This window comes from Equus caballus, chromosome X (assembly GCF_041296265.1).
Source record: "Equus caballus isolate H_3958 breed thoroughbred chromosome X, TB-T2T, whole genome shotgun sequence".
Taxonomy (NCBI): domain Eukaryota; kingdom Metazoa; phylum Chordata; class Mammalia; order Perissodactyla; family Equidae; genus Equus; species Equus caballus.
The window spans coordinates 102,828,942-102,853,407 of record NC_091715.1 but is presented as its reverse complement, the minus strand read 5'-3'; the positions used below and the strand labels follow the sequence as shown (position 1 = coordinate 102,853,407).

The 24,466-nt window shown below is 45.0% G+C and overlaps 1 protein-coding gene across 1 annotated transcript; it reads left to right on the top strand.

Moving 5' to 3' along the window:
* Positions 1-6,576: 6,576 nt before the first annotated feature.
* On the top strand, positions 6,577-6,991 carry LOC138922001 (histone H2B type W-T-like). Its single transcript, XM_070258648.1, has one exon. The coding sequence runs from the start codon at positions 6,580-6,582 to the stop codon at positions 6,982-6,984; it is 405 nt and encodes a 134-aa protein (XP_070114749.1). The 5' UTR covers positions 6,577-6,579; the 3' UTR covers positions 6,985-6,991.
* The last annotated feature ends 17,475 nt before the right edge of the window (positions 6,992-24,466 follow it).

Here is a 24,466-nt window from a genome sequence, read left to right as displayed (position 1 = left end):
CAAGTCCCTGTTGCCATCAGAATGACTCTGGCCACTTTGGGTCCCTTCCCTCCAACCCTGTGGGAATCTCCTGTTGTCCTGGGCTATGCCACTCTGGATAGAGCAGGAAATATCTGACATGGGCAGCAGGGTTTTCATGGAAATTAAGGGATGCAATTAGCCAACTTCTGCCTCTGGATTTGATCAGAACCCTCAGGGAGACAGAAAAAGGTGAAATAAGACAACTGCAGTCTCTAAACACAGAACACAGACACAAATGGAATACTTAGAAAAATACTTAAACAGTCACCAATTTTAAAATTCTTTTCTTGCCATTACTTAGGTCCCAAAATGTATCCCACATACTTGGATTGGTGGATTAATAGCAGAACTGTTGGTTAAAAAAAATGATTAATTCTCTAAGAAACTATCATGGGGAGAAAAACAAAACATAAAGGGGAAAGACTTGACAATTAATAGCCTATCCCTTTTCAAGATGCTCAGTGGTGAAAGGTTGAAAGCTTTTCCTCTAAGATCAGGAATGAGAAAAGGATGCCCACTCTCACCACTCCTATTCAGCGTAGTACTAGAAATCCTAGCCAGAGCAATCAGGCAGGAAAAAGAAATAAAAGGCATCCAAAGAGGAAAGAAAGAAGTTCACTTGTCTCTGGAGATCATATGATCTTCTATAGAGAAAATCCTAAAGATTCCACCAAAAAACTGTTTGAACTACTCAATCAATTCAGTAAAGTGGCAGGGTACAATACCGACAAACAGAAGACAGCTGTGCTTCTATCTGCCTACAACATAACATCTGAAAAGAAATAAAGGAAACAATCCCACTTACAAAAGCATACAGTGAGGAATACACCTGACCAAGGAGGGGAAAAGATCTGTACACTGAAAACTATGAGACTTTGAAGAAAGAAATTAAAGAAGACACAAACAAATGGAAAGATATCCTGTGTTCATGGAGCGGAAGAATTTATATTGTTAAAATGTCCATATCACCCAACGCCATCTGTAGATTCAATGCAATCCCTATCAAAATCCAATGGAATTTTTCACAGAAAGAGAAAAAGCAATCCTAAAATAGGTATGGAGCCACAAAAGACCCCAAATAGCAAGAGCAATCCTGAGAATGTAGAGCAAAGCTGGAGGCATCACACTTCCTCGTTTCAAACTACATGACAAAGTTATAGCAGTCAAAACAGCAAGGTACTGGCCTAACAAGACACATCTAGAACAAAGGAACAGAATAGAGCGTCCGGAAATAAACCCACTTATCAATGGGCACCTAGTATTGGACAAGGAGCCAAGGATACTCAAAGGGAAATATGGTCTGTTCAGTAAATGGTGCTGGGAAAACTGCACAACCATCTATACAAGAATGAAATTAGAACCTTACCTTATACCACTCACAATAATGAACTCAAAAGAGACTAAAAACTTAAATTTAAAACGGAACCAGAAAGAGTCTTCCTGGGCTGTTCACCTTAGTGGCACAGAGAGTAACGGGTTGGTTTCTGGCCTGCTGTTTTTTCCTTTGATTGGTTTTATGCTGTTAATCATAATTACTTAAGAATATTAGGGGGCTGGTCCAGAGACCTAGTGGCTAAATTGGCCATGCTACACTTTGGTAACACGGGTTTCATTCCCAGGTGTGGACTTACACCACTCATTGATGGCCATGCTGTGGCAGCAACCCACATGCAAAATAAAGCTAGATCGGGAAAAATACTAGCTCAGGATGAATCTTAATCAAGCCAAAAGAGGAAGATTGGCAACACATGTTAGCTCAGGGCCACTTTCCCCAGCAAAAAAAAAAAAAAGAAAAGAAAAGAAAAAAGAAAAAAGAAAAAGAAGAGGAGTATATAATTTATCTAGGGCTGCTGGTTCTGTTAAGTGTCTTTGAGATTTTTGTTTTCTATCTGTAAACTGCAGTGGATCCTGAATTCTTCTAGTTTCCTTAAACATCTGGTACAGAACTCCAGATTAACGTTTTCAATTTTTTTCTGTCCTTTTCATTTGGGATCATTGAAAACTAAAACCACCCTTTTTCCTGAAGGCCTGCAAACTGAAGCTGGACAACTTGGTATAAACGTAAGAGGGAGCACCACGATACTCCATGTTTGGACAATCTTCACACCACTTGCTCCCTAACCCACTCAATAGCTTTGCCTGAATGCCTGGTGACATCATCGGAGAAGTTTTAAACTGCAGGGGGTGCTTCAACCCTGACCTCTAGAGATCCTCTTGGCTGACCATCCCTTGTTCACAGAAATTGATTTACAGTTTGCTCCAATCAATAACCTTGTTTTTCTTCTCGTGTCTCTAGAAATGCTTCTTATTAAATATCTAGTTACCTGCTTCCACGATATAGGCCTAACTTTGGAAGAGCCTTCCTGTGTTCTAAAGATGAGCCAAAAGACCTGGAGGGAACTCAAATCAAGGAGCGAAATGTCGTCAGATGTTTCTCTGCACCATCTTTGTCCTAGAGACTGGGTCCTGTTGAAATCCTGGACTTCATCCCTGCTGGATGGGACCATACAAGAAATGCCACAGGAAACAGGAGCCAGGCCATATTAAAACATCACAACTGGGATCACCCCAACTTTGGATGACTTCATAATCTGGATGCTGACTTTTCTCAATGGACAAATGAACCCCTGACAGACCACAAGTTGCTATACAGAAGATGGTCTCCTAAAGAAATGGAAGGAATGACTCCCAGGTTCTTACCTTACCTGTTGGACTACTGGACAGCAGGCTACTTGGCTACATCACATGTCACCTGAGTTTCTGGGCACGAACCTTGATTGGTTTACAGGCCTCTTTGCCTAGATTCCCCAAGGATTGAGGTCCATTATGCAGAGGGGATACTAAAATTTGGGCTTTCTATTTTGCTAATCTCTGTGGCCATTTATGTAATTATAAAATGTGAACTTCAGTGTTGTTCCAAAGTCATTGATCAGAGTACTAAAATATTAGTCATGCAAAGCACATCTCACTCTCCCGACCTGCTACCCCAAAATATTTTAAGATAAAGGTTAGAGAGTCTCATTCCACTGATCCTGATCTTCACACTTTCACAGGAGGAAGCAGCCAGAGAGGTCTTCCCCTCCATTCCTCAAGACTGGGGAATAATTATGAGACAGTGGGGATCGAAACTGAGGATGAAGATGTTAAAAAATCTTCTCTGGGCTAGAAGAAGAGAAGAAAAACTATGAGATAAGCTTTCCTAACTGCAGCTGTGTGTATTCAGCATAAGCAACTGTTGTTTAAAACTAACCAGGTCTTTCTGTCCCTCCTTAGTATAGGAGTGAGCTGTCTTTCCCTGAATGTCAAGGTGCAGACATCAAGATTTAGTCTTCGCGGCCAAAGGCAGGCTGAAGATGAAAACTAACCAGAAAAGTCCAGAGAGTTAAGTGAAAAGAAATTCAGGCTTCAAGGCCAAAGGCAGGCTGAAGATGAAACCTAACCAGAAAAGTCCAGTAAGTCAAGGGAAAAGCAATTCAGTCTTCAAGGGCAGATGCAGGCTGGTGGGAAGGCACCAATTAGCAAGGTTACAAGCTCCCCTTCCCCTACCTAAAACCCCACGTAAAACCCTCTACCTCTTTCCATTCGAGGAGATGGATCTGAGTTCTAACTCGCTTCTCCTCATATGGCTGCCTTTCGATAGTAAACCTCTTTCCTTGCCAGAAGCCTGGCGTTTCAGATTTTTTCCTTGTTGGCCCTACTGTGTGGTGGGTAAACGATCCCGTGTTTGTGTGCAGCAACAACCATGCTTCTCTGGATTAAATAGCTGAAAAGGAAATACTTTAGGAATCGCTTAGGCAAGTGTTTCTCTTAAGCATACAGCAGGGTGGTATTGCAGATATCAGGGACTGTTTCTGCTTTTCCTCCTCCTTCGATTCCCTCTGTGACCCCAAACCTGCCTCACTTATGACTCTGAGGCTATGTACCGTTGTAGGCAAGGTGGAGAGGGATGGATTACAATGAAAGTGTCAGGTCTTAGGGGACCCCTGAAAGGAAAGGACTGTGAGGAAATTGGGAAAACTCAGTGGTCCCAAATAGGGAACTCTGGAATTGGGACCAGTTTCTGGTACAGTTCTTTTCAGCATGTACGGGCTTGATACATTCTCCTTTCTGCCAACCCTATGTCTATATCTATAGTCCTCTATGTCCATGGATACAGGGATGGGAGAGGATGTCCACTAAAGTTAGGAACGTCGCGCCACTTAAGGTGAACTTTCTGGCCTGGATTATAGGGGAACATTACATGTGCGAGATCACCCAGGCAGGGGGAAGTCAAGTGAAGAAGTATTCCAGAGTTTTCTACTGTGGCTCAGGGAAACAAGGACTTGGTTGTATGGACCTATCATGTACGTGACACCCAGCAGCATCTCAAAGCGGATGTGTTGTGTGGCACTGTTTGTTAGACTCTTGAAGGCTGCTCACTCCTGGACACTTCTTGCATTGAAAAGGCATCTCAGATTTCCCCTGTTCTTGACTCTCTGCGGGCCTGTAATTGCTTTGACCAAAGGAGGATGGAGGAAGTGATGTTATACCCATTACGGAGATAATCTTTAAGAGGACACATAGCTTCTGCCTTGCTGTTTCAAGGATCTGAGCTGCCAAGTAAAGGATCTGCCTATCCAGCTGGACACCCACGTGGATAGGCCCCTCCATGGCAGCGGTATGTGACTGTGAGGTGTCCCTCAAATTGAAGAGTCCTTTAGACATCAGCTGAACACCCTTTGGTGACTCCAGCCTGGTTTATATTTTTAGGGCTCCCTTATACTTCTGATTTGGACAACAAATGGGGTAGAAAATGTAAAAATCTTCCATTCAGACCATGAAAAATAACTTGACAAAATCATTATCTACGTGATTTTAAATGCTCAGCTTCGTGTGAAAAGTGATGGAAGTTACAGTTCACTGAGACCTTTCATAACTGTAGATGCTTGAATGACTGGACCCTTAATGAAAAACTGGAGTTTTCCTAGAGAGAAAGGAAGATGGCAAAGAAAATTCTATTCCACGTCCTTGATTTCGGATGGTGGAAAGTGTCCTTGAGAGTTTGTAATCACAAGAGTGTCCTCATGTAGCTTTGGGGTTCATATACACTGTCATCATGGTCCAAATCATTCCCTGTGGTAAAACTTCTTCAGCGGTTTTCTCATCATCATATATTTTCTAGTAATAAAAAGTAGCTTTTTTCACTTGAGGATTGGAATCACTTTAATACGAGTAGAATTAGCTGTTTGTTGAAAGTCTCACAGGACATACTCTTGTAAGCCTGACCTATGGGATCCTAGCTCATTGAAGACCTCCATTTCTTCAATTCTTCTTAAGCCCTTTTGGTTCGAGTCCTGTAATTTATTTTTATAGAGATTCGTTAAAGAAATGCCTCTGCCTATATTATAATAGAGCTTTTTTATTAAGATTGCATTTTTCCTTTTTCTCCCAAAGCCCCCCGGTACATAGCTGCATATTTTTAAAGATTTTATTTTTTTTTTCCTTTTTCTCCCCAAAGCCCCCCGGTACATAGTTGTGTATTCTTCGTTGTGGGTCCTTCTAGTTGTGGCATGTAGGATGCCGCCTCAGCATGGCTTGATGAGCAGTGCCGTGTCCGTGCCCAGGATTCGAACTGGCGAGACCCTGGGCCGCCAAAGTGGAGCATGTGAACTTAACCACCTGGAAACGGGGCGGGCCCCCAACATAATACACTTTTGAAAGGAATATAGTTTTCATTTTGAAATACTTCCCTCTTATTGATTCTTTTTCTCTCACTCTGGTAGTTTCTCAGAGAATTAGAGTAATCTTTTCTTCAGCTAATAGCTCTTATATTTACTCATGAATTCAAGTATGTGAGGTATCTGGGCGACTCAAGTAATGGGAAGAAAAGAATTTTAAATTTGGTAAATAGTAACTATTTCTAGTATTTCTATAAGGCTCCCCATTTTACTTCATGTTCTATCTTTGCAGAAAGTGGTTTGGCCATCCTCCGTCTTTCCTTGATGCACTGAGGGTTTTGATTAGAACTGGAGGCAGTCGTTGGTCAAGCGTGTCCCATGATTTCCAGGAGCACTCTGCTGGTCATGTCTGACAGTTCCTGGTCAAGCCACAGCGGCTCAGCCCTGGAAAGAGTAGATTCTGGGTTGAAGGAAACTGGCCCCAAAGTGGCCGGACTCGCTCTGATGTGGCATGGACTTGGGTTGGGGAGGTCAGGCTCTTAAGGCACGGAAACTGAAATCGCTAGCATTTGAGTGTTTCTGGTGAAGTCTTTTCAAAGATCTCATACCGTAGGCATCAATCAGCAGTTGTTGTCAGTTGACCTTTTGCTCGATGCGGCATGTTGCAGAAATTCTCTGCTGGAGGTCACAGGAAGTTCAGAGGTCTGATTGGTGGACGTGATGCCAAGCAGGAGGGCATGCAATCACCTGACAAGGCGTGGCTTGGAGATAGGCCTCCCTGGGTTGCATTTTATCCAATCAGGTAGGGAGCTTGCCGGTGACTGCAGATAGGCCGCGCTATAAATGGGCCGCCAGCCCTCAGCAGTCGCCATCGTCCTTCCTTCAAAAGACCGCCTCTGGCATGGCTGAGCCCGGCTCTGAGGCTTCCTCTGAGGAAAGCCTGGGCACCACGGAGCCCACGGAAGGCGCCCCGAAGAGCCCGAAGCAGAAGCAGCCAAGGTGCCGCCGCCGCCGCCGCCGCCACTGCCTCGACAGTTTCGCCACCTATTTCCCCAGGGTTCTGAGGCAGGTTCACGAGGGCCTGAGCCTGTCTCAGGAGGCCGTGAGCGTCCTGGATTCGTTCGCGAAGGACATCTTCGAGCGCATCGCCGACGAGGCCACGTGCCTGGTCCGCTCCACCAAGCGCTCCACCATCTCGTACGGAGAGATCCAGACCGCCGTGCGCCTGCTGCTGCCGGGGGACCTTGGCAAGCACGCCGTGGCCGAGGGCACCAAGGCCCTCATCAGATACATCAGCCGCCGCTGAGCTGCCTCAGGAGCGCCGGAGCATCGCAACCCAAAGGCTCTTTTCAGAGCCACCTCACTTGGCGGGAAAAGAGCTGTCGCCCGAAAAGGAGGGGTCTACTCTAGTTTGTTGATCTTGTGGCATTTGGCCGATACGTAGAGTATTTTTACCGCAAAGAAAACATTATCAACTCTACTGTCTACGTTTCTGAGTACAGTTTATTCCATGGAGAATCGTGGATTTTCCTTAACCCTGTTGCGTTTCATGACTTTCCTAATGGGTCATTTCTCTAGGTCAGCTTTAATGGGGGGAATTTCTGTTATACTAATATTTTCTTTTTTCACTGCCATTGCTTCACGAGTATATGGTGGAATTCCCCAGAAGTTCATTATGTGTGGTATGGCAACAGATAAAGTGCAGAAGCAGATATGAGAATCCCTCTGACATCTGTTAGGCCAGATTATGAAGCAGATGTTCAATTATCTGAAACAATGTCAATCTCCTCTCTACTTTTGGATAAAATATTTATCATGTAAATTTGTAATTTATGTTAACATGAGGCAGTGTGTTTATTATGACGATTTTAAGTTATTCTAAAATCAATGTATTGAGGCTTCTGTTCTAAGATTTTGCACGGTAAGTATGGGCAGAATGTAGCATGCATAAAAGTTCTTTGGGGTCCTTGTAATTTTTAGAAGTGTATAGTTGCCCTGAGACCAAAAACGGTTCTAGATATTTACTCACTTGTGCTGCAATCAGATCAACTGAAAATAGCCTCTTTTTCAGTGGTTAAGTCTTTTAAAAAATTCAAAGCCTAATGTTCATTCATTAAACTTTCAAATCCTAAGGCTGAGAGAAAGCTTTCTCGACACCTTCCTGACTCTAATCGGAATGACAGTGGCATTTCATCAGCAAACACGATATTGGGCTTTCATTTGAGGGCTATGTGTTCCCAATAGCATCTTTGGTTTTCCAAGCATTTTCGGTGACATAGTAGGTATCAAGCATTCACAGGTGCCATGTTAGCAACTTTTGAGATTAACATGCTTTTTAATTTTTGGCTTATTCATATAAATCATATTGATAGATTTTCCAATATTAAATCGTGCTAGCGTTCTTGGAAGGAAATCCGTTCCTCCTAGGTGGCTTTTCCTGGACATCATTTAGGTCCTTTCCTCTGCTTACTCGTGTGCACGGTCGCCAACAGGTTAGAGCTCCGATTTCTCACGACTTCCTGGCCACTTGCTTCCTTCAACAGTCCCCAAAGCCCGACTGTGTCCTAGTGCCTTCAATTTTCCAGAAGCAGCCCGGACCCAAGGCTCAGCTGGGTTCACTCTGCAGCAGGAACCTGGACTGTGGTAGAAGGCAAACCAGGGGCTTGGGGAGTGACCGTGACACTTGAGTTACTCTTTCCTTCACCTCTTTCTGTGTGAGTCTCCAACTTTCCAGGCTCCTCATGTTTGAGGCACAGCTGTGCCCGCCCCCAACTAGGGCAAGTTCTGCCTTCCAGGCATTCCTCTACCCTTCTTCTTTGAGCAGTGCCATCCCAAAGTGCTGGATTCTACTCGGAAGTTTCTTTCTTTCTTTCTTTCTTTCTTCCTTCCTTCCTTTATTCCGTTCGTTCTTTCTTTCTATCTATCTTTCTTTCTATCTTTCTTTTCTTTCTTTCTTTCTTCTTTCTTTCTTTCCGTCTTTCTGTCTCTCTTTCTCTCTCTCTTTCTTTCTTTTTTTCTTTCCTAGGAATATTAGCCCTGAACTAACATCCACCACCAATCCTCCTCTTTTCGCTGAGGAAGGCTAGCCCTGAGCTAACATCCGTGCCCATCTTCCTCTACTTTATAGGTGGGACCCCTACCACAGCAGAGCTTGTCGAGCGGTGCCATGGCCGCACCTGGGATCCGAGCTGGCGAACCCGGGCCGCCGATGCTGAACGTGCGCACTTCACCGCTGTGCCACTGGGCCAGCCCCAAATTCTTAGTTTCTTTATTCTTATTCCCTTCTCCAGGAGAGGCTGGCTACTCCTCCCCGAAGGTCAGGCCCCCTCCTCACTCAGGGGAGCTGCAGATCATGGCCCAGCAGGTATGTCAGGGTTGCAAAAGACCTGATGTGTGAGGCTTCCTTGTCTCTGCTCTTTGTTGATAGAGTGACCATATAATTTCTTGTCCAATTAATGTGGACACTTTTGACCTAAAAGGGGCACTACGAATAACTGTGCTAGGACAACAGGGAAAATCAGGATGCGTGGACACCCTTGTAGGGAAAAGATCTGGGGGATAGAATAAGGACATCCCTTGGGGTTTGGGGATTTGCAGAGCACAAAGGTTAGTGGGAAAATGAGAGGGCATCACCTTTTTTGTGGTTTATTCTCCTTGAAGTTCTGGTGCCTTTGTTTTGTGGAGACAAGTAGCATTGCCAGGCTGCATTAACAGGGAAAAGAGCCGCGACATGGTGAGAGTGTCAGTTAGGGTCCCATAGGTGCTGTGCGCTAGTGGGACTAAGCTCTACAGCAAGAGTGATTAAGGGCACTGGTTTTGGGGTTGGATGAGACTCCCGGGTTCAAACCCCAGCGGTGCCTCTTAGTAGCTGGGGTGCCTTGGATAAGTGACTTGACCTCTCTGAACCTCCTCTGTAGAATAGGGTCTACAAGACTGTTGTGAGGACTCAGTGAGATGACGCAGACAGAGTGCCCAACGAATGGTGGCTATACTTATTCTTGGTCCTGAGATTCAGGCCCTCAGGCAATTGGAGGCGTGGGGGTGAGATTTGGTGCCAGGCAGCTGTATGGACACCCTCTCCTGGCTACCTTGGCCCCATCTGTTTGCTTAGGGCTGACAGCGAGATAAGGGAGGATGACTTTTCCCTCCTGAGCCTCACGTTGGGGAAGTTGCTCAGATAACACTCGTCTGGGTTGTGATGGGACGTTGCTAGGGAGCAATTGGAAGGTGCCTTGTTAGCTCGCTGGTGTTGGGCATTGCCGACTCAGGGCTTTGTTGGCAAGCTGTTCCTCCCCCTACCCATGAAAGCTTGGAGCCCCTCACGCTCTTCCTCTCTGAACCTATTCACCTTTAAAGCCTTGGCTCAAATCCTACCTCCTCTGTGAAGATGACCTGACCCTTGCAGCCTAAATGACTTCTCTCTCCTGGAGCCTCGGGAACTTCAATTGTAAAATGGGCATATGATGTATGAACGCCCCTAAAGAAGGGCCGTGATTAGGACTGAATGAGAGAATGGATGTAGCATGCCAGATGCAGGGTCTGGTACTGGCCTACAGTGGGACCGGCCTCTTTCTCTTCCAACTCTCTGAACTCCCACGACACACGCATCGCGGTCCTGATCAGATGCAGCCTTCCATTGGTAGTCATTCTAGAGTATGGCTGTGCTAGCTCTCCATTCAAGTGTCCTGTCACAGAGGTTGGGGGCCATGTCTTATCCTTCCTCCCCTTCCAGTATCCAGCACTATACAAATCACCGTAATAACCATGCTTTTTTTGGAGCACTTTATGATTCTATGTGGCCGGCACTCTGCGGTGTATGTTATACCCATACGTGTAGACTTTACCCTTTGCCCCTGTATTTTCCTTCCAGCACAGGCAGGCATAATTCTCCCCGTTGAGGAGAGTGAGGTTCCGAGAGGTCGGGTTAACTACTAGCCAAGCTCACATAACTAGTAATGGCATAGGCAGGAATCAAATCCCGGTTTGACTCCTATGCTAGATTAAGTTTCCAGTGAACGCCTGGGACCGCACGAATGGGAGGATGGACAGAAGAAGAGATCAGAATAGGAGTGCCGGCACCCTTACCCCTTATTAGTAGAGGGAGGCTTGCTGGAGAAAAACCTATGCGTAATAAAGATACAGGATTCAGTGGGTCCCCAAGACTAGGTAAGGGCACACGGTACCTCTTGGACAGGAAAATAGAGGGAGGCCAAGCTAAACCCCAGGGCAATTGCCCCAGGGAATTCCACAGTGGCTCCAAGTTCTCAAAAGTTAGGAGTGGGGGACCCGCTCACTGACCGTTCTCAAGGTGAACTCTAGAGGAAGCCCGGGTCAAAGGAGCCTCCTTCGAAAGGGGTTCCTAACCTAGGAACTTTTGAATTCCCCTGGAGTCAAGGCTGGGCTTTTCCCTCCGGAAGCTCCTTGGAAAAAACCAGGAGAGAATAGCAAGCATGGGTTCTATGATTAGGCGTGGAGATGAACTCTGCTGCGCTCTTGCATCAGGGGCGGTGATGGAGAGAGAGCAGAGGGATTTGCTGTTTAATTCGGCAGACCGCAAAGCTCAAGTGGCTTCAGACTGACCTGGAAACCCATCGTTACGACCTTACAGGCAAGAAGGCTGGTAGTCCTAGGCGGGACACAGTGCCCAAACCTCACGCCCTGGGCTAGAGCACTTCAGGGTCTTGGGAGTGTGCTCAGCTAGGCTTTGCCTGGTCCCGGTAGAGCTAGGCCTCTTATGGGTGAGTGCTTCAGGGGTCTATGAGCTGTCTCTTTGGTTCCGCCAGACTTTCCAGGGGTCTCACTCCAGAGGGAAAAGCCCTTCTCTGGCAGAACTCCAGGGTTTTCAGCTCTACCCCTGCCCTGGCTCCCTGAGATTCAGATTTGGGAAGCCTTAGCGAGGGAGCAGGGCACATCCGAGCTCTCCCCCTGCCCCGACTGGCCTGCCAAGGCAGCATCCAATGGCACTCCCGGCTTCTACTCACAGGACCGCTCCCCGCTGACCTGTTCGGGCAGGCGGCGTGGTGCAAGGAACAAGAAGCTGGGCTCACGTGTCAGGTGGAGCTGAGGTCTAATCCCGGCTCACCTGCTTTCTGAACTGTGTGAGGCACGGGTATTGACTCAACTGTTTAGTCTATAGGCTTCTTTCTGCATTGGTGATATAATAGTGCTTGCCTCGTAGAGTATCAGAGATCCATGAAGAGGGCTTTCACGTGCCCCCACCCAACCTTGCAGAAGGGGGAAGAATCAGCTATCAGAAAAACAAGAGGACTGTCAAATCTGTGTGAAATCATCTTTGTGAACTGTACAGCATAACTCCGAGCATTACTTTTTGTTATTCTGTGTGACAGGATACAAATTGGTAACTGTGAAGGTAGAAACGATAGCAAAAGAAAAGCCTGGAATTGCCACATTTGAGTAATGTTCAGTTCTGCGACCGCCATATTTTAGTCACGCTATCGTCCAGAAAGGTCAGGACTTCTCGTGTTAGGGTTTACAGCACAGCTTGCATTCATCTGTTCAGTTATTCAACAAACATTTACCGAGTGCCTACCATGTCAGGCACTGCTAGGTGCTAGGAATCAGAGACGAATAAGCTGAGAGCCCGTAAACTGCTTAGAGTCTACAGAGGGAGGCAGATACTTTAGTCCGATGTTTGTAATATATTAAATGCTGTGAAAGAGATGTGCTTAGGCTGTTTCGGGAGCCCGGATGCAGGGCATCCCACGAAGCTGGGGGCGGGGGAAGGGGGGGTCAGGAAGGTCTTTCTGGGAGAGGTAAAGTCCAAGTCATGTGGGTCTTGTAGCTTCTCTCAGGTTTTATTTCATATTTTGCTGCTTGTTCATTTGGGGTTCTGTTTTCAAAATGAGAAGGAGGCATGAGGTAAGGGAGACATCCTAACGGGCGGAAAGAGCAGGAGCAGGCTGGAGGCTGGGGATGTAGAGCGACCACCTGTCCTACTTTCCCGGGTACTAAAGGGCTTCCCGGGATGACTTGCAGGTACATTAGCAAAACAGTGTCGGTTTTCCTGTGATCGAGGGCACCCACGATGTGGGACTGTCACGTGCTGGGATCGGAAAAGTGCTAGGCGAACTGAGAGGCGTTGGTCACCCTGTGGGGGAGCTGCAAGGGGCTCCGTGTCTGTGCAACCTTAAATGCTAGGCAGGAAGTGGTGGCAGATGAGACTGCGGAGGGAAGCAGGGACCAGATCACGAAGGTCCTGGAGTGCCTATTAAGGAACTTGTACCTTGTCCTCCAGGCAGTGGGGATCCTGGAAGGGTTTTAAGCGGGGAAGTGACAGATGGTCAGATTTGGGTTTTAGTTAGATCACTCTGGCAGTAGTGCAGAGGCTGGATTTCAAGAGGCCGAGACTGGAGGCAGGAGGTGGTTGCCTTAATCCAGGTAACGATGGTGAAGGCTCGATGAGAAGCAGTGGGATGGAGTGGAGGGGAGAGATTCAGGGACCACTTGAGAGCTAAATTTGGTAGCGTGACTAATGGAATGTGGAGACTGAGGGACAGCAGAGTTGACGATGATCACCCCAATTTAGAAGAACTTTACCCAACATTTTGCATAAATGAAAAAATAGAAAATAAATTATAACCGAACACCCATCTACCCACCATCCACCTCAAGGAAAAAAATAGGACAGACCTTGTCAAAGCCCCACGGACCCCCTCCCATATACCAGTCCCCCCCCCCCCCCGCCCCGAGAAGTAACCCCTGCATCGAGTTGATGTTTCTCATTTCCGTGAATTTATTTATGCTTCTGCTACGCAGATATGAGGTGGTAAACAACATACACCGATAGCCTTGATCTGCATGCTTCTAAACTTTATATAGATCACATCATGATGTAAGTGCTCTTCTGTAACACGCTGTTTTCTCTCACTATTGTGTGTGAGATACTGCCATAAGGACATCCACAGCTCCTGTTCACTTATTTTCATTGATGAATGGCATTCATTTGTGCGAATATATCACAGTTTGTTCATCCATTTTACTGTTGACGACCATTTAGCTTGTTTCTAAATCTTTGGTTAAGAAATACAACGCTGCTAACAACCTTCTCCTCCGCGTCTCCTTGTGCCCAGGCCTCTGGATTGGGTACCTAGAGCGGTAATTGCTGCGGTCAGCAGTGTGTGCATCTCCTGCACGTTAATCGATATGCCGGATTGCTCTCCGAAGGGGTCAGTCCACCTTGCACTCCTACTAGCAATGTATGCGAAGTCCCCATTGCTCTGTCTCCTCACCAGCATTCGGGGTGGTCAGTCTTTTGTTTATCCTTGCAGCTCTGATGGTGTGAAATAGTATCTCACCGTGGTCTTAGCAGGCTTTTCTCAGACTACTAGCCAGGTGACGCCTCTTCCCGTGTATTGTTTTCCGTTTGTGCTTCCTCTTCTGTAAAATGCCTGGACTAAGCTTCCTAATTTTTCAGAAGCACCTGAGGCCATAGAATCCCCTCTAAGAGGCACCTAGCCATCGCCATTATTGGAACTGTCTTGTACAGTCACTCTTTATGTCCCTATGTGTTTATTGCCCTGCAGCTTTACTATGATGTGTCCACATGTGTGTCCTGAGTCCAGGGAATCACGACTTTCCTTCATTCCGGGAAATTACAAGCTAGTCCCGCTTTGAAGGTTATCCCTCCCCCCTTTGCCCAGTATCCCGTACACAAACTCCGATGAGGTGAACGTTTTACGTTTTTGGCCCACTCCTTATGTCTCTTCACCTTTTCTCCCTCTTAATCTCTCCAGGAGGCATTCTCCAGAATTCCTTTCGTCTGTCCTCCGATGCCCTCGTTCTCTATCCAGGGGTGTCTAATCAGTTATTTAAAATTACACTAAGCTTGTCTTCCAGTGGTTCCATCTTTCACTTTCAGAAATTTTGTTGGATCCTTTGTGATCTTTGGTTCTTTCCTCCTTCTCATTGTTTATATCCTCTCATCTACCTAAACACATTAAACACTTTTTTTAATAGTTTGCACCTGATGATAAGTCTTTGGAGGAGGATATGCCTGGTTTTTTGAATTATGAGCGTGTTTGGGAGGGCTTTCTCAGTGGGGACCTTCTTAAAGCCTCAGTTAAAGGTGGGCTCCTCCAGAGCAGATTTGACTTGCATTTGCCCCATGCTGAGTTCCTGCCAGAATGCTTTGAGCCATACTGATAGTGTTGATTGGAACTCCAAAGCCGCATGAAGGCAGAATTGGGATCTTCAATTCTCAAAGGGGCCTTTTTCCCCCATCGAGACCCAAGACGTGGAGATATAAGTGTCCTCATCGTGTGCCCATCCTAGTAGCTTAAAGGCCAGCTTTTCACTGAGGGTGTTGTCTTTCAAGGGCCTGGGGTTGACACAAAGGTCTCAGTTGTCTATTAACCTCCGGCTCTTTTCCAGATCTTCCAAGCATTTAAAATAAGGTTTACGATAATCTTTTCAAGTACTTCTACCTGTTTGCAATGGGAGGTTTTTCGATAAGCTGCTGCAAATGGTGCCCCAATAAGAATTGTAAGTGACCCTTAAAAGTATGTACCAGACTAGGGTCACCCAGTGGTATTCAGCTGACTTCAAGGCCACTCTTCAAGACAACTTGCACTCCCTCCCGTGCCTATTGCCTTGAGGGACTGATTGGAGGGCTGGGCTCAGCTGGGCCCCTGTCCTGCTGCATAGATTCTCAGAGCCGCTCTATGTGGTGTCTTCCGCAGGATAAGCAGACTTCCCACATGGCAGTTCAGAGCTCTCAAGAAACCAGGCAGAAGCCACCTGTCCTCGTAAAGGTTAGATCCATAATCATCATAACATCCCCTCCAGCATTTCCCGTTGGTCAAAGCAGTCACCAGCAAGCCCAGGGTCAAGAGCGGTGGATAACAGACAGGACCCCTCAATGGGAAGAATGTCACGGAATGGGGAGCTTTCCTGAGCCTGACACGTAGTGCCACGCAGCTCTCATTTCTGGAGATGCTGCTGGGTGCCACACACTGAGTATAACCGTACAACAAAGTCCTTGGTGCCCTGGCCCAGATGGTAAACTCTGGAGTGGTTTTCCACTTGACTTGCCCCAAGCAAGGTGACCCGGCCCACGTAGTGGATCCCTCTAATCCGCGGCAGAGCCTTCACCCTTAAGGAGCATGAAGTTTCTAACCGTTACGGACATGCTCGCCCACTCATGGGTCCCTGGACATAGACTCACAGGCACACAGAGAGGCAGAAAGGAGGATGTTTCAAGTGAGTACTTGGTGAAAGGAACTTCACCAGGACCTGCTACCGATATCTGATTTTCCCGACTTGGGGCCAACGAGTTTCCGCATATTCGTCATGGCCCTCTTCTTTCAGGGGTCCTGGAAGTCTTGATAATTCAACTGCAATCCATCCCTCTCCTCGGTGCATACAAAAGCACGTGTGGACGGAGTCATTAATGAGGCAAGGCTGAGGCCACAGAAAGAATTTAGAGAGGAGGACAAGCAAAAGCTGCCCCCAATGTCTGTCATCCCACCCTGTTAGAGCTTGGACAAGGGAAGCACTTGTTCATACATTTCAATTTGGATTAATTACCAAAAGGACATAGGGGCCGGAGAAGCAAATCAACACTGCTTGATTTTAGAAGTAATGAGAAGGAAATTTCCTTTTACTTTAAAGTACTTCCTGTCAAGTAGATTAATTCAGAGAAGCATGGTTTCTAGAGTCCTCTGATAGGCTCAAACACAGCAAGGCTGATACCAGACACTGAAGTGAGCTTCAGGAGATCAATCACGGTCCTGGTGTCACATCTAAGCCAGCAGTCACGTGACCTTGGCTAAAGTCCTTCATCTCTCAGGTAAGATCTCCTCTGGGAAAGGACACTGAGTTCCTAGGAGAAATAGAATTCGCTATGCCAGTCCAATTATTTTAACAAGCGCAGTAGTGATGCGCAATTCCTCCTTTAAACAAAATTCCCAGTGGTGCATGACAAACTACCTGTGTGAGCATCATGTCCACCCCAAGTCACGTGGTACTTGCCTAACTTGAACACCCAAGGGCTGCCGTTGTTCACCATTGCCCTGGTGTAGGAACATGTTGGAAGCAGAGTAGCTACATTAAGGGCAGCTTTCAGGATTTCAGAAGAATCCTGGGGCAACAGGAGAGGCCATAAGGGGCAGGACTAACCATGTCACAACCCCCAGATGGGTCCTAGGCAGCATGGCAAGGACTGGATAGACGACCTGCTAGAGGGGTGTTGGGGTGCTCTCATGCTCCTCTGATGTCCACCAGTGACTCTAATCTTTGTTTGTAAAGTCCCTCGTAATAAGGAGAAAGAGCAAATGGTCACTTTTATAAGCTTACTCTTCCCCCACCCCACGCTCATTCTCCTCTCCTCCGGGAGTGAGAGGCCACGATCAAAGAGGAGGAGGGTGATGATGGATCAGGAACCAGGAACAACTCGTCTTACCGGTCCCTGTCTTGGGAGCTGGGTGTTCATCCTGCCAAGATGATGCGGTGGATTTTATCTTGTCAGGCCCATGGGCTTGGGGGTGAAGAAAAAATAACTGAACATTCCTATGGCTACAAAAGGAAAACAGGGTGGAGTCAGAGGGAATTCGTTTAACACTGTTAATTGGCAAAGAACCACAGCCCCTTCCCCCTTAACCTCCAAGGCTGAACAACCCGAGAAGACTCTTATTGCTTCAGCCCAGGAGAACTGCTCACACTTTGGGCCAATGGGCGTGCCTCAGGGGCTGCAGGTCCCTCACCGACTGAGCCGGTCGAGAGCGGTGTTTGGGCTGCTCTAATTGGATGCTCCTATCATTTCGTGATGCCGAGTTGCAAGTCACGAGGTTTCCATTTTCAAAACTAAGAGCCTATACCCTGGAAGAGAACAAAATAAGATTAATCCGAACGAGTCAGAACGGTAACTTCAGTTTCTTGCGGATTGGATTGGTATTGTTTCTTTACCTTTTCGATTTAGTTATTTCTGTACTGTGTTTGGGTCCTTGCTTATGTTCTTAAATGATTTCCGTAAGACTAGTAATGTTGAAACAACTCTGAATGGGGTATGCTTGTCCTTTTAGCAATATTTTCCCTGAGTTGATTCTTATAATTTATTTAGGCAGTAAAGCCCTTTCCCTTAGTTTGTCCTTTCAGTAACCCACACCGTTAGATCATGACTGCTCACTAGATGCCCTTTTTCCTTAATCACCTTCTGAAGTGAATAACTGCCCGTGCTCTTTTCACCTTCCCGTCTAAGATCATCTGGAGGTACCACTCAGAGAGATTAACTTGCAGTTGATTGGGTGGTAGTTTTTCCTGGTCTCCTTGGAAACCAAATTCTTTTCTCCAAATCTTCTCACAAGATTTTTCTGAGATTCCGGAATAGTACATGTTAACGCTTCTGATCAGGGGGCTCCCATAGCCCAGGTCCTCACTCTAAACATCCCAAGGAGTGTCTGGGGGTATAATTGCCCATCGGAATTCTTCTACATGGGACTGAGAAAACATGAGACCTTTAGACCCCTCCTCGATCAGGCATTGCCCCCCTTCATGCTCGCACTCCTGAGGGGAGAAAGATCCCTCTAGTGTCCTGTCTTTGCCTCATTCTTTACCTTGAGCCTGCGAGGCACCCTCAAACTTAAATAGACTTTCTGCTTTGTCTCTCCTGCAGAGTGCTTTAAGTCCCATTTCTCAGGGCCTTAAAGACAGTTTGGTTTCGGTAAGTTATCCAGATTTTGTCTCATTGTTTGGCTGAGAGTGACATCCTTTACAGGTTTCTACATCCTAATCAATAGGGGAATTTGCAACTTATTTTAAAAGTACAAATGGAATACTTAACAAAACTGAATAAACATTGGTACTTAAAGCAAATCACAATGCATTTATTAGGACTGAACTGACAGCGTATCGTTTCTCTTCACAGAGATAGAGGGCCAGAAATAAGAAATAAATGAAATTATTCAGTGTTCTAATAGTTGAGGAAACCTACATGGAAGGGGTCACCTGGTTTCCCCTAAGTGGTCACCAATGTGCTCATGCTCTCTCCTTTTAAACTAAATGAGTATCTACAAACCACTGCGTATGATCAAACATCAATATTAACACACAGGAAAGAGAGTCCTATGAACCACGAATTTTGAAGCAATCTAATATGGGCTGTACCAGGAACCACGAAAACAGAGAGGGCGGCTACATGAGAATCCTGACTAAATACAGCGCAGATCAGCGGACGCGTGCATCTGGCCCACAGACACGAGAAAACTACACGTTTGTTGCTTTAATGCACCATGTTTTGAGGTGGTTTACCGTGCAGCACAGCTACATGACACACTATTACGAAAAATTCAATTGTTTCCAGGTTGCTTAGGGATTTGGATGCTTTAAGCAATCAAAACATCTGTTCAGCTGGGACTTTTCATCAATATCCTATGCTTATATAAGCATTGCGAGAATTTTAAAACTGTAACTACACCTCCTAGTATACATCAAACTAGCATTTATGTGCTAAGAGAAACAATGTTCTCTCAATATAATGGAAGAGTCAGGAGATATGCCCACCAATAGCTCCAAATTCATGCCACCTGTGGGTTGAACTCTGTCCCCCGAAAATTCATACGTTGATGTCCTAAACCCCAGGACCTCATGGGTGATTGTATTCGGAGATAGGGTCTTTGCTGAGGGAAGCAAGTTAAAATCAGTTCCTTATGGTGGATCCTAATGCAAAATGTCATGTCTCCATGTGAAAAAGGAAAATATGGAAGCGGAGAAAGCACATAGGGAGGAAACTGTGAACACGCTTAGGGAGGTCTCTGCCATTTACAAAGCAAGGAGAGAGGCCTGGAACAGATGCTTCCCTCACACTACTCTGAAGGAACCCACCCAGCTGACACCTTGATTTGGACTTCGAGCCTCCAGACGTGTGAGACATTAAACATGTGTTCGTTAAGTAAACCGATCTCTGTCACTTTTTTGCATCAGCCCTAGAAAACTAATATAATAATCTTAAATCACCATGATTAGAGAATACCAAACAGACAAAGAAACATGCGGCAGGCAAATCGTCACACCTGATATCCTCTCTGTCACCAAGGCCGAACATCTCATGAAGACACTTATCGGTTCGCACCAGAAGACCGGCTGGCATATCAGGCCAATGGCTGCGGCTCACTTGTGCGGGTCCATTACTGGCTGACTCAGAACCAAACGGGGTAGGAGCCTCTCAGATTGGACGCTCCCATCATCCCCACGATGCCGAGGTACAAGTCAGGGAGGTTTGCGTTTTTACAAACAAAGAGTAAAGCTTGGAAGAGGATAAAATTAGATCGTCTGAACAACTTAGAGTGGTAACTTCAAGTTGCAGGCAGCCTGGAATAGACGCTTTTTCACGAACTCCTTGATTTAGCCCTTCCTTTAGTGTGTTTGGGTCCACATTGTAAGTGCATTCCGTAACCCAGGCACTAGTGGAAACAGTTTGAATGGGGTATGTGTGTCCCGTTAATACGATTTTCCCTGGGTTAGTGCTTATAATGCATTATTTAAGCAGTGAACCCTTTCCCTCGGTTAGTCTTTACAATATACCGCTGCATTAGATCGCGATTGATCGCTAGGGGCCCTTCTTTCCTCAGTCATCCACTGAAGAGAATAATCACAGTCACCCACTTCCGCTTCCACTCTTCAACATCAAACACCATTTCCCCCCTTCTCTTCCTAGATTTCCTATGTGTCGCTCACCCTTGCACTCCCAGTTTTCTCTCCGCAGACGCGTTAGGGTACATTTTTAACGTGTTTTACTAATGCTCCTATATGATTTCTGAATCTACAGATGCAAAACACTCAAAGCACCATAAAAATGTCCTAATACATTAGATTTCTTTAAATGACGTTTTACATAACACCATAGCTAAGAGACCAGCACACAAGAATAACTTTGGGAATTCACTCCCGTGTCATATTGACAAACTCTGGCATTTTGCAGCAGCAGCATCCATTAGCATGAGAGAAATTCAGTGATTCGTGCGGTTGGCTTTTTTCAGACTGGTGCACACTTGTTTCTCTGAAAAGGCACGTGGCTCTGCAAAGAGTGTTGGCTCCTGAAATTTTGTTTCCGGTGTGTACAACAATTTCTAGTTGTTACAGAAAGAGAAGTACTGCACTTGATTTCATGGTAGCTTCTAATGGCAACTTGTGCAGCAAGCTCTTTTTGTCTAATCCTCTTATATGATTTTACCAACATTCTAGAATAACAATAAGTAACGAACTTCATGTGGGGCATGTTCGCCTAAATTCTTTCTCTATTGATCTCAAGGGGAGCTCCAGAGGTAATATTGCAATAGTCGGTGAACTCTCTCTACTATCCTGCCCTGCCCTCATTTGACTCCTGAGCAAGTGGTACTCTGTCAAAGGTGGAATACTCTGTTTTCCGTCTTTCCTGGGTGGGCCCAAGAAACGCTGTGACTTTCGTAGTCTATCTAGCTTTTGTATCACTGTTTGGCTGAGAGAGCCATCATTTACAAGTTCCCACATTCTAGTCAAAAGGGTTATTTACAACTTATTTTAAGTGTTCAAAGGAAACACTTAATCATGATGAAATATTGGGCTTTAAAGCAAATCAGAATAAATTGCAAAGGATTGAAGAACCACGGTATACTCTCTCTCCACAGGTGTCGGAAACTAGAAATCAGTTTAAAAGGAAAAGTAATCAGAAAATCGGCAACGTCTTTGAGATTCAGCAATACACTTACGGAAAAATGGAAGAAATAAAAGTCAAACCAACCTCTTCTTGGGCCAAAAAAAGAGGAAATTAGAATATACCAACCGTAACATGAATATTAACCTTCAAGTTGCTGGAGGAAAAGGGATTCACTCATCTCAGTTTTTTAAATTGCTGGTAATCCTCCTTTAAGTTGATGCAAGAGGCTGTTGACAAAGAAATAACAGGCCAAAATGGACTCATTTGCCCTCAGGACAACAAACCAAAACCTAATTGCAGTTTTAACGTCTTCCACGAACGTGGCCTTTCAATAGCCAATCTGAAATTTCCTGTTTAGCACTGGTGAGGCAATCTATACCATAAGACTCCTGCCGTATGCCCTTCCCCTAAAAAGAAGATGACCTGGCCTGAAACAATCCTTTTGTTCCTTCTGGTAATAACTTCCCCGCCCCACATTTCTGCCTATAAAATCCTTCCATGTCGTACAGCTTTTCAGAGTACCTCTCTACTTACTAGATGGGATGCTGCCCAGACAATGAATCACTCAAAAAGAGCCAATTAGATCTTCGAGTCATCAAGCACCATTTAGAACCATAGTTTCATGGTGGCGCAGAAAAGAAATGATGACTCTCCAGAAACCAAACTTGAAGTTCATGGAAGATGGCGATCTAAGTGACAGACAATTCAAAATAGCTGTCACGAAGAAACTCAACGAGTTACAGGAAAACTCAGAAAGACAATTCAGTGAGCTCAGGCATAAAATTAATAAACAGAAGGAGTACTTCACCAAAGAAACTGAAAGTATAAAAACAACCTGCCGAACAGAAGCTCTGGGCTGAAGAATGCAACAAATGAGACGAAGAATAAAGTAGAAAGCCTTGGAAATAGAGCAGACCACATGCAAGAGAGAATTAGCGAGCTCAAAGATAGAAATCTAGAAACCCTTCAGGTGGAGAAGGGGAGAGATTTAAGATTTTTTCAAAATTGAGAAATTCTATGAGAAATATATGACTGAATCAGGAAACGCAACATAAGGATAATGGGTATGCGAAAAGGAGAAGAGAGAGAGAAGGGAGCCGAGAGCTGATTTAAAGAAACAATAGCTGAGAACTTCTCAAACCTGGGGAAAGAACTGGACATACATGTACATGAAGCTAATAGAACACCTAATTACCTCAATGCAAAAAAGATCTTCTCCAAGGCGCATTATATTAAAACTGTAAAAGTCAATGACAAAAAAGAATAAGAAGGGTGGCTAGAGACAAGAATATAATAACTTACAAGGGACTCCCATTAGGCTATCAACAGATTTCTCACCAGGGACTTTACAGGCCAGGAGAGAGTAGAATGACATATTGAAAATAATGAAGAGTAAAACTGTCTGCCAAGAATACTCTACCCAGCAAATTTACCTTTCAAATATGAAGGAGAAATAAAATCTTTCCAAGACAAACAGAAGCTGAGGGAATTCATCGCCACTAGACCTGCTTTATAAGAAACCTTGAAGAAAGGTCTCCCACTCAAAACGACGGCAAAGAGATACAAACTTTTAAGCACGGTGATAGACAAATAGAATCAGAAAATTGCAACTCTATAACTGAATGGGTTATCAAGAAGTTAATGATAACACAAAGGCTAAAGGGAAAGAAAGCATTAAAAACAACAATAACCACTTTAATTTGGTAACAAACTTACAACACAAAAAGGGATAATTTGTGACAACAAAAGCATAGAAGAGGAAGAGGGAAAGGATGGGACCTGCATAGGCAGATGGAGATAAGATGTCATCAGTAGAAAAAGGACTGTCCCATCTCTCAGATATTTTATACAAACATCATGGTAAACACAAAACAAAAATTCAGAGCAGAGTCACAAAACAGAAAGACGGAGGAAACTGAGAAACACGTCACAGAAAACCAAGTGAAATATAGAACGACAAGAAAACAAAAGACAAAATGGCAGGATTAAGCCATCATAGATTAAAGGTCAACAAGCAATAATCAACCTAAATGTAAATCGATTGAACTCACCAATCAAAGGACACGGATTAAAAATAAGACTCAAGAATGTGCTGCCACCAGGAGACCCCATCTCAGCTCCAAGCATTTGACAAGATCCAACACCCATTATAATAAAAAAATTCTCAATAAAATGGGTGTAGAAGGAAAGCACCTCAACCTAATAAAGGCCATATATGACAAACCCATAGTCAACATGATATAAAATGGTGAAAAACTGAAAGCCATTCTTTTAAGAACAGGAACAAGTCGAGGATGACCACTCACACCACTCTTATTCAACATAATATGGGAAGTCCTAGGCGGAGAAATTAGGCAAGAAAAAGAAATAAATTGTATCCAGGTTGGAAAGGAAATAGTAAAACTATCACTGTTTGGGAATGACATGATTCTATACAGAAAACCCTAAAGAATTCACCAAAAAACCTTTAGACGTCATTAAACAAATACAGTAAAGTTTCAGGGTACAAAATCAAAGTACAAAAATCAGGAGCATTTCTGCAAACTAACAACAAAATAGCAGAAAGACGTCAAGAGTACAATCCCATTTACACTTGCAACAAAAAGGATAAAATACCTGGAACAAACTGAGGAGTTGAAAGACCTACACACCGGAAAACAGAAGACATTGCTGAAAGAAATCGAAGAAGACCTAAAGAAATGGAAAGATATTCCGTGCTCATAGGTTGGAAGAATTAACACAGTTAAAATGCCCATATTACCTAAAGCCATCTACAGATTCAATGCAATCCCAGCAGAATCCCAAGGACATTCTTCACAGAAATAGGAGAAAGAATCCTAGAATTTCTATGGAACAACAAAAGACCCTGAGTAGCCAAAGCAGCCCTGAGAAAAAAGAACAAAGCTGGAGGTACCACACTCCCTGCTTTCAAAATATGCTACAAAGCTCTAGTACTCAAAACAGCATGGTATTGGTAACAACACCAACACGGATCAACGGAACAGAACTGAGAACCCAGAAATAAAACCATACGTCTGTGGACACGAATCTTTGACAAAGGAGTCAAGAACATGCAATGGAGAGAGGAAAGTCTCTTCAATAAATGGTGTTGGGAAAACTGGACAGCTGTATGCAAACGAGT

Bases quoted from the DNA above. Each gene is read 5' to 3' on its own strand.
- LOC138922001 (XM_070258648.1), top strand. From the start codon at position 6,580: ATGGCTGAGCCCGGCTCTGAGGCTTCCTCTGAGGAAAGCCTGGGCACC.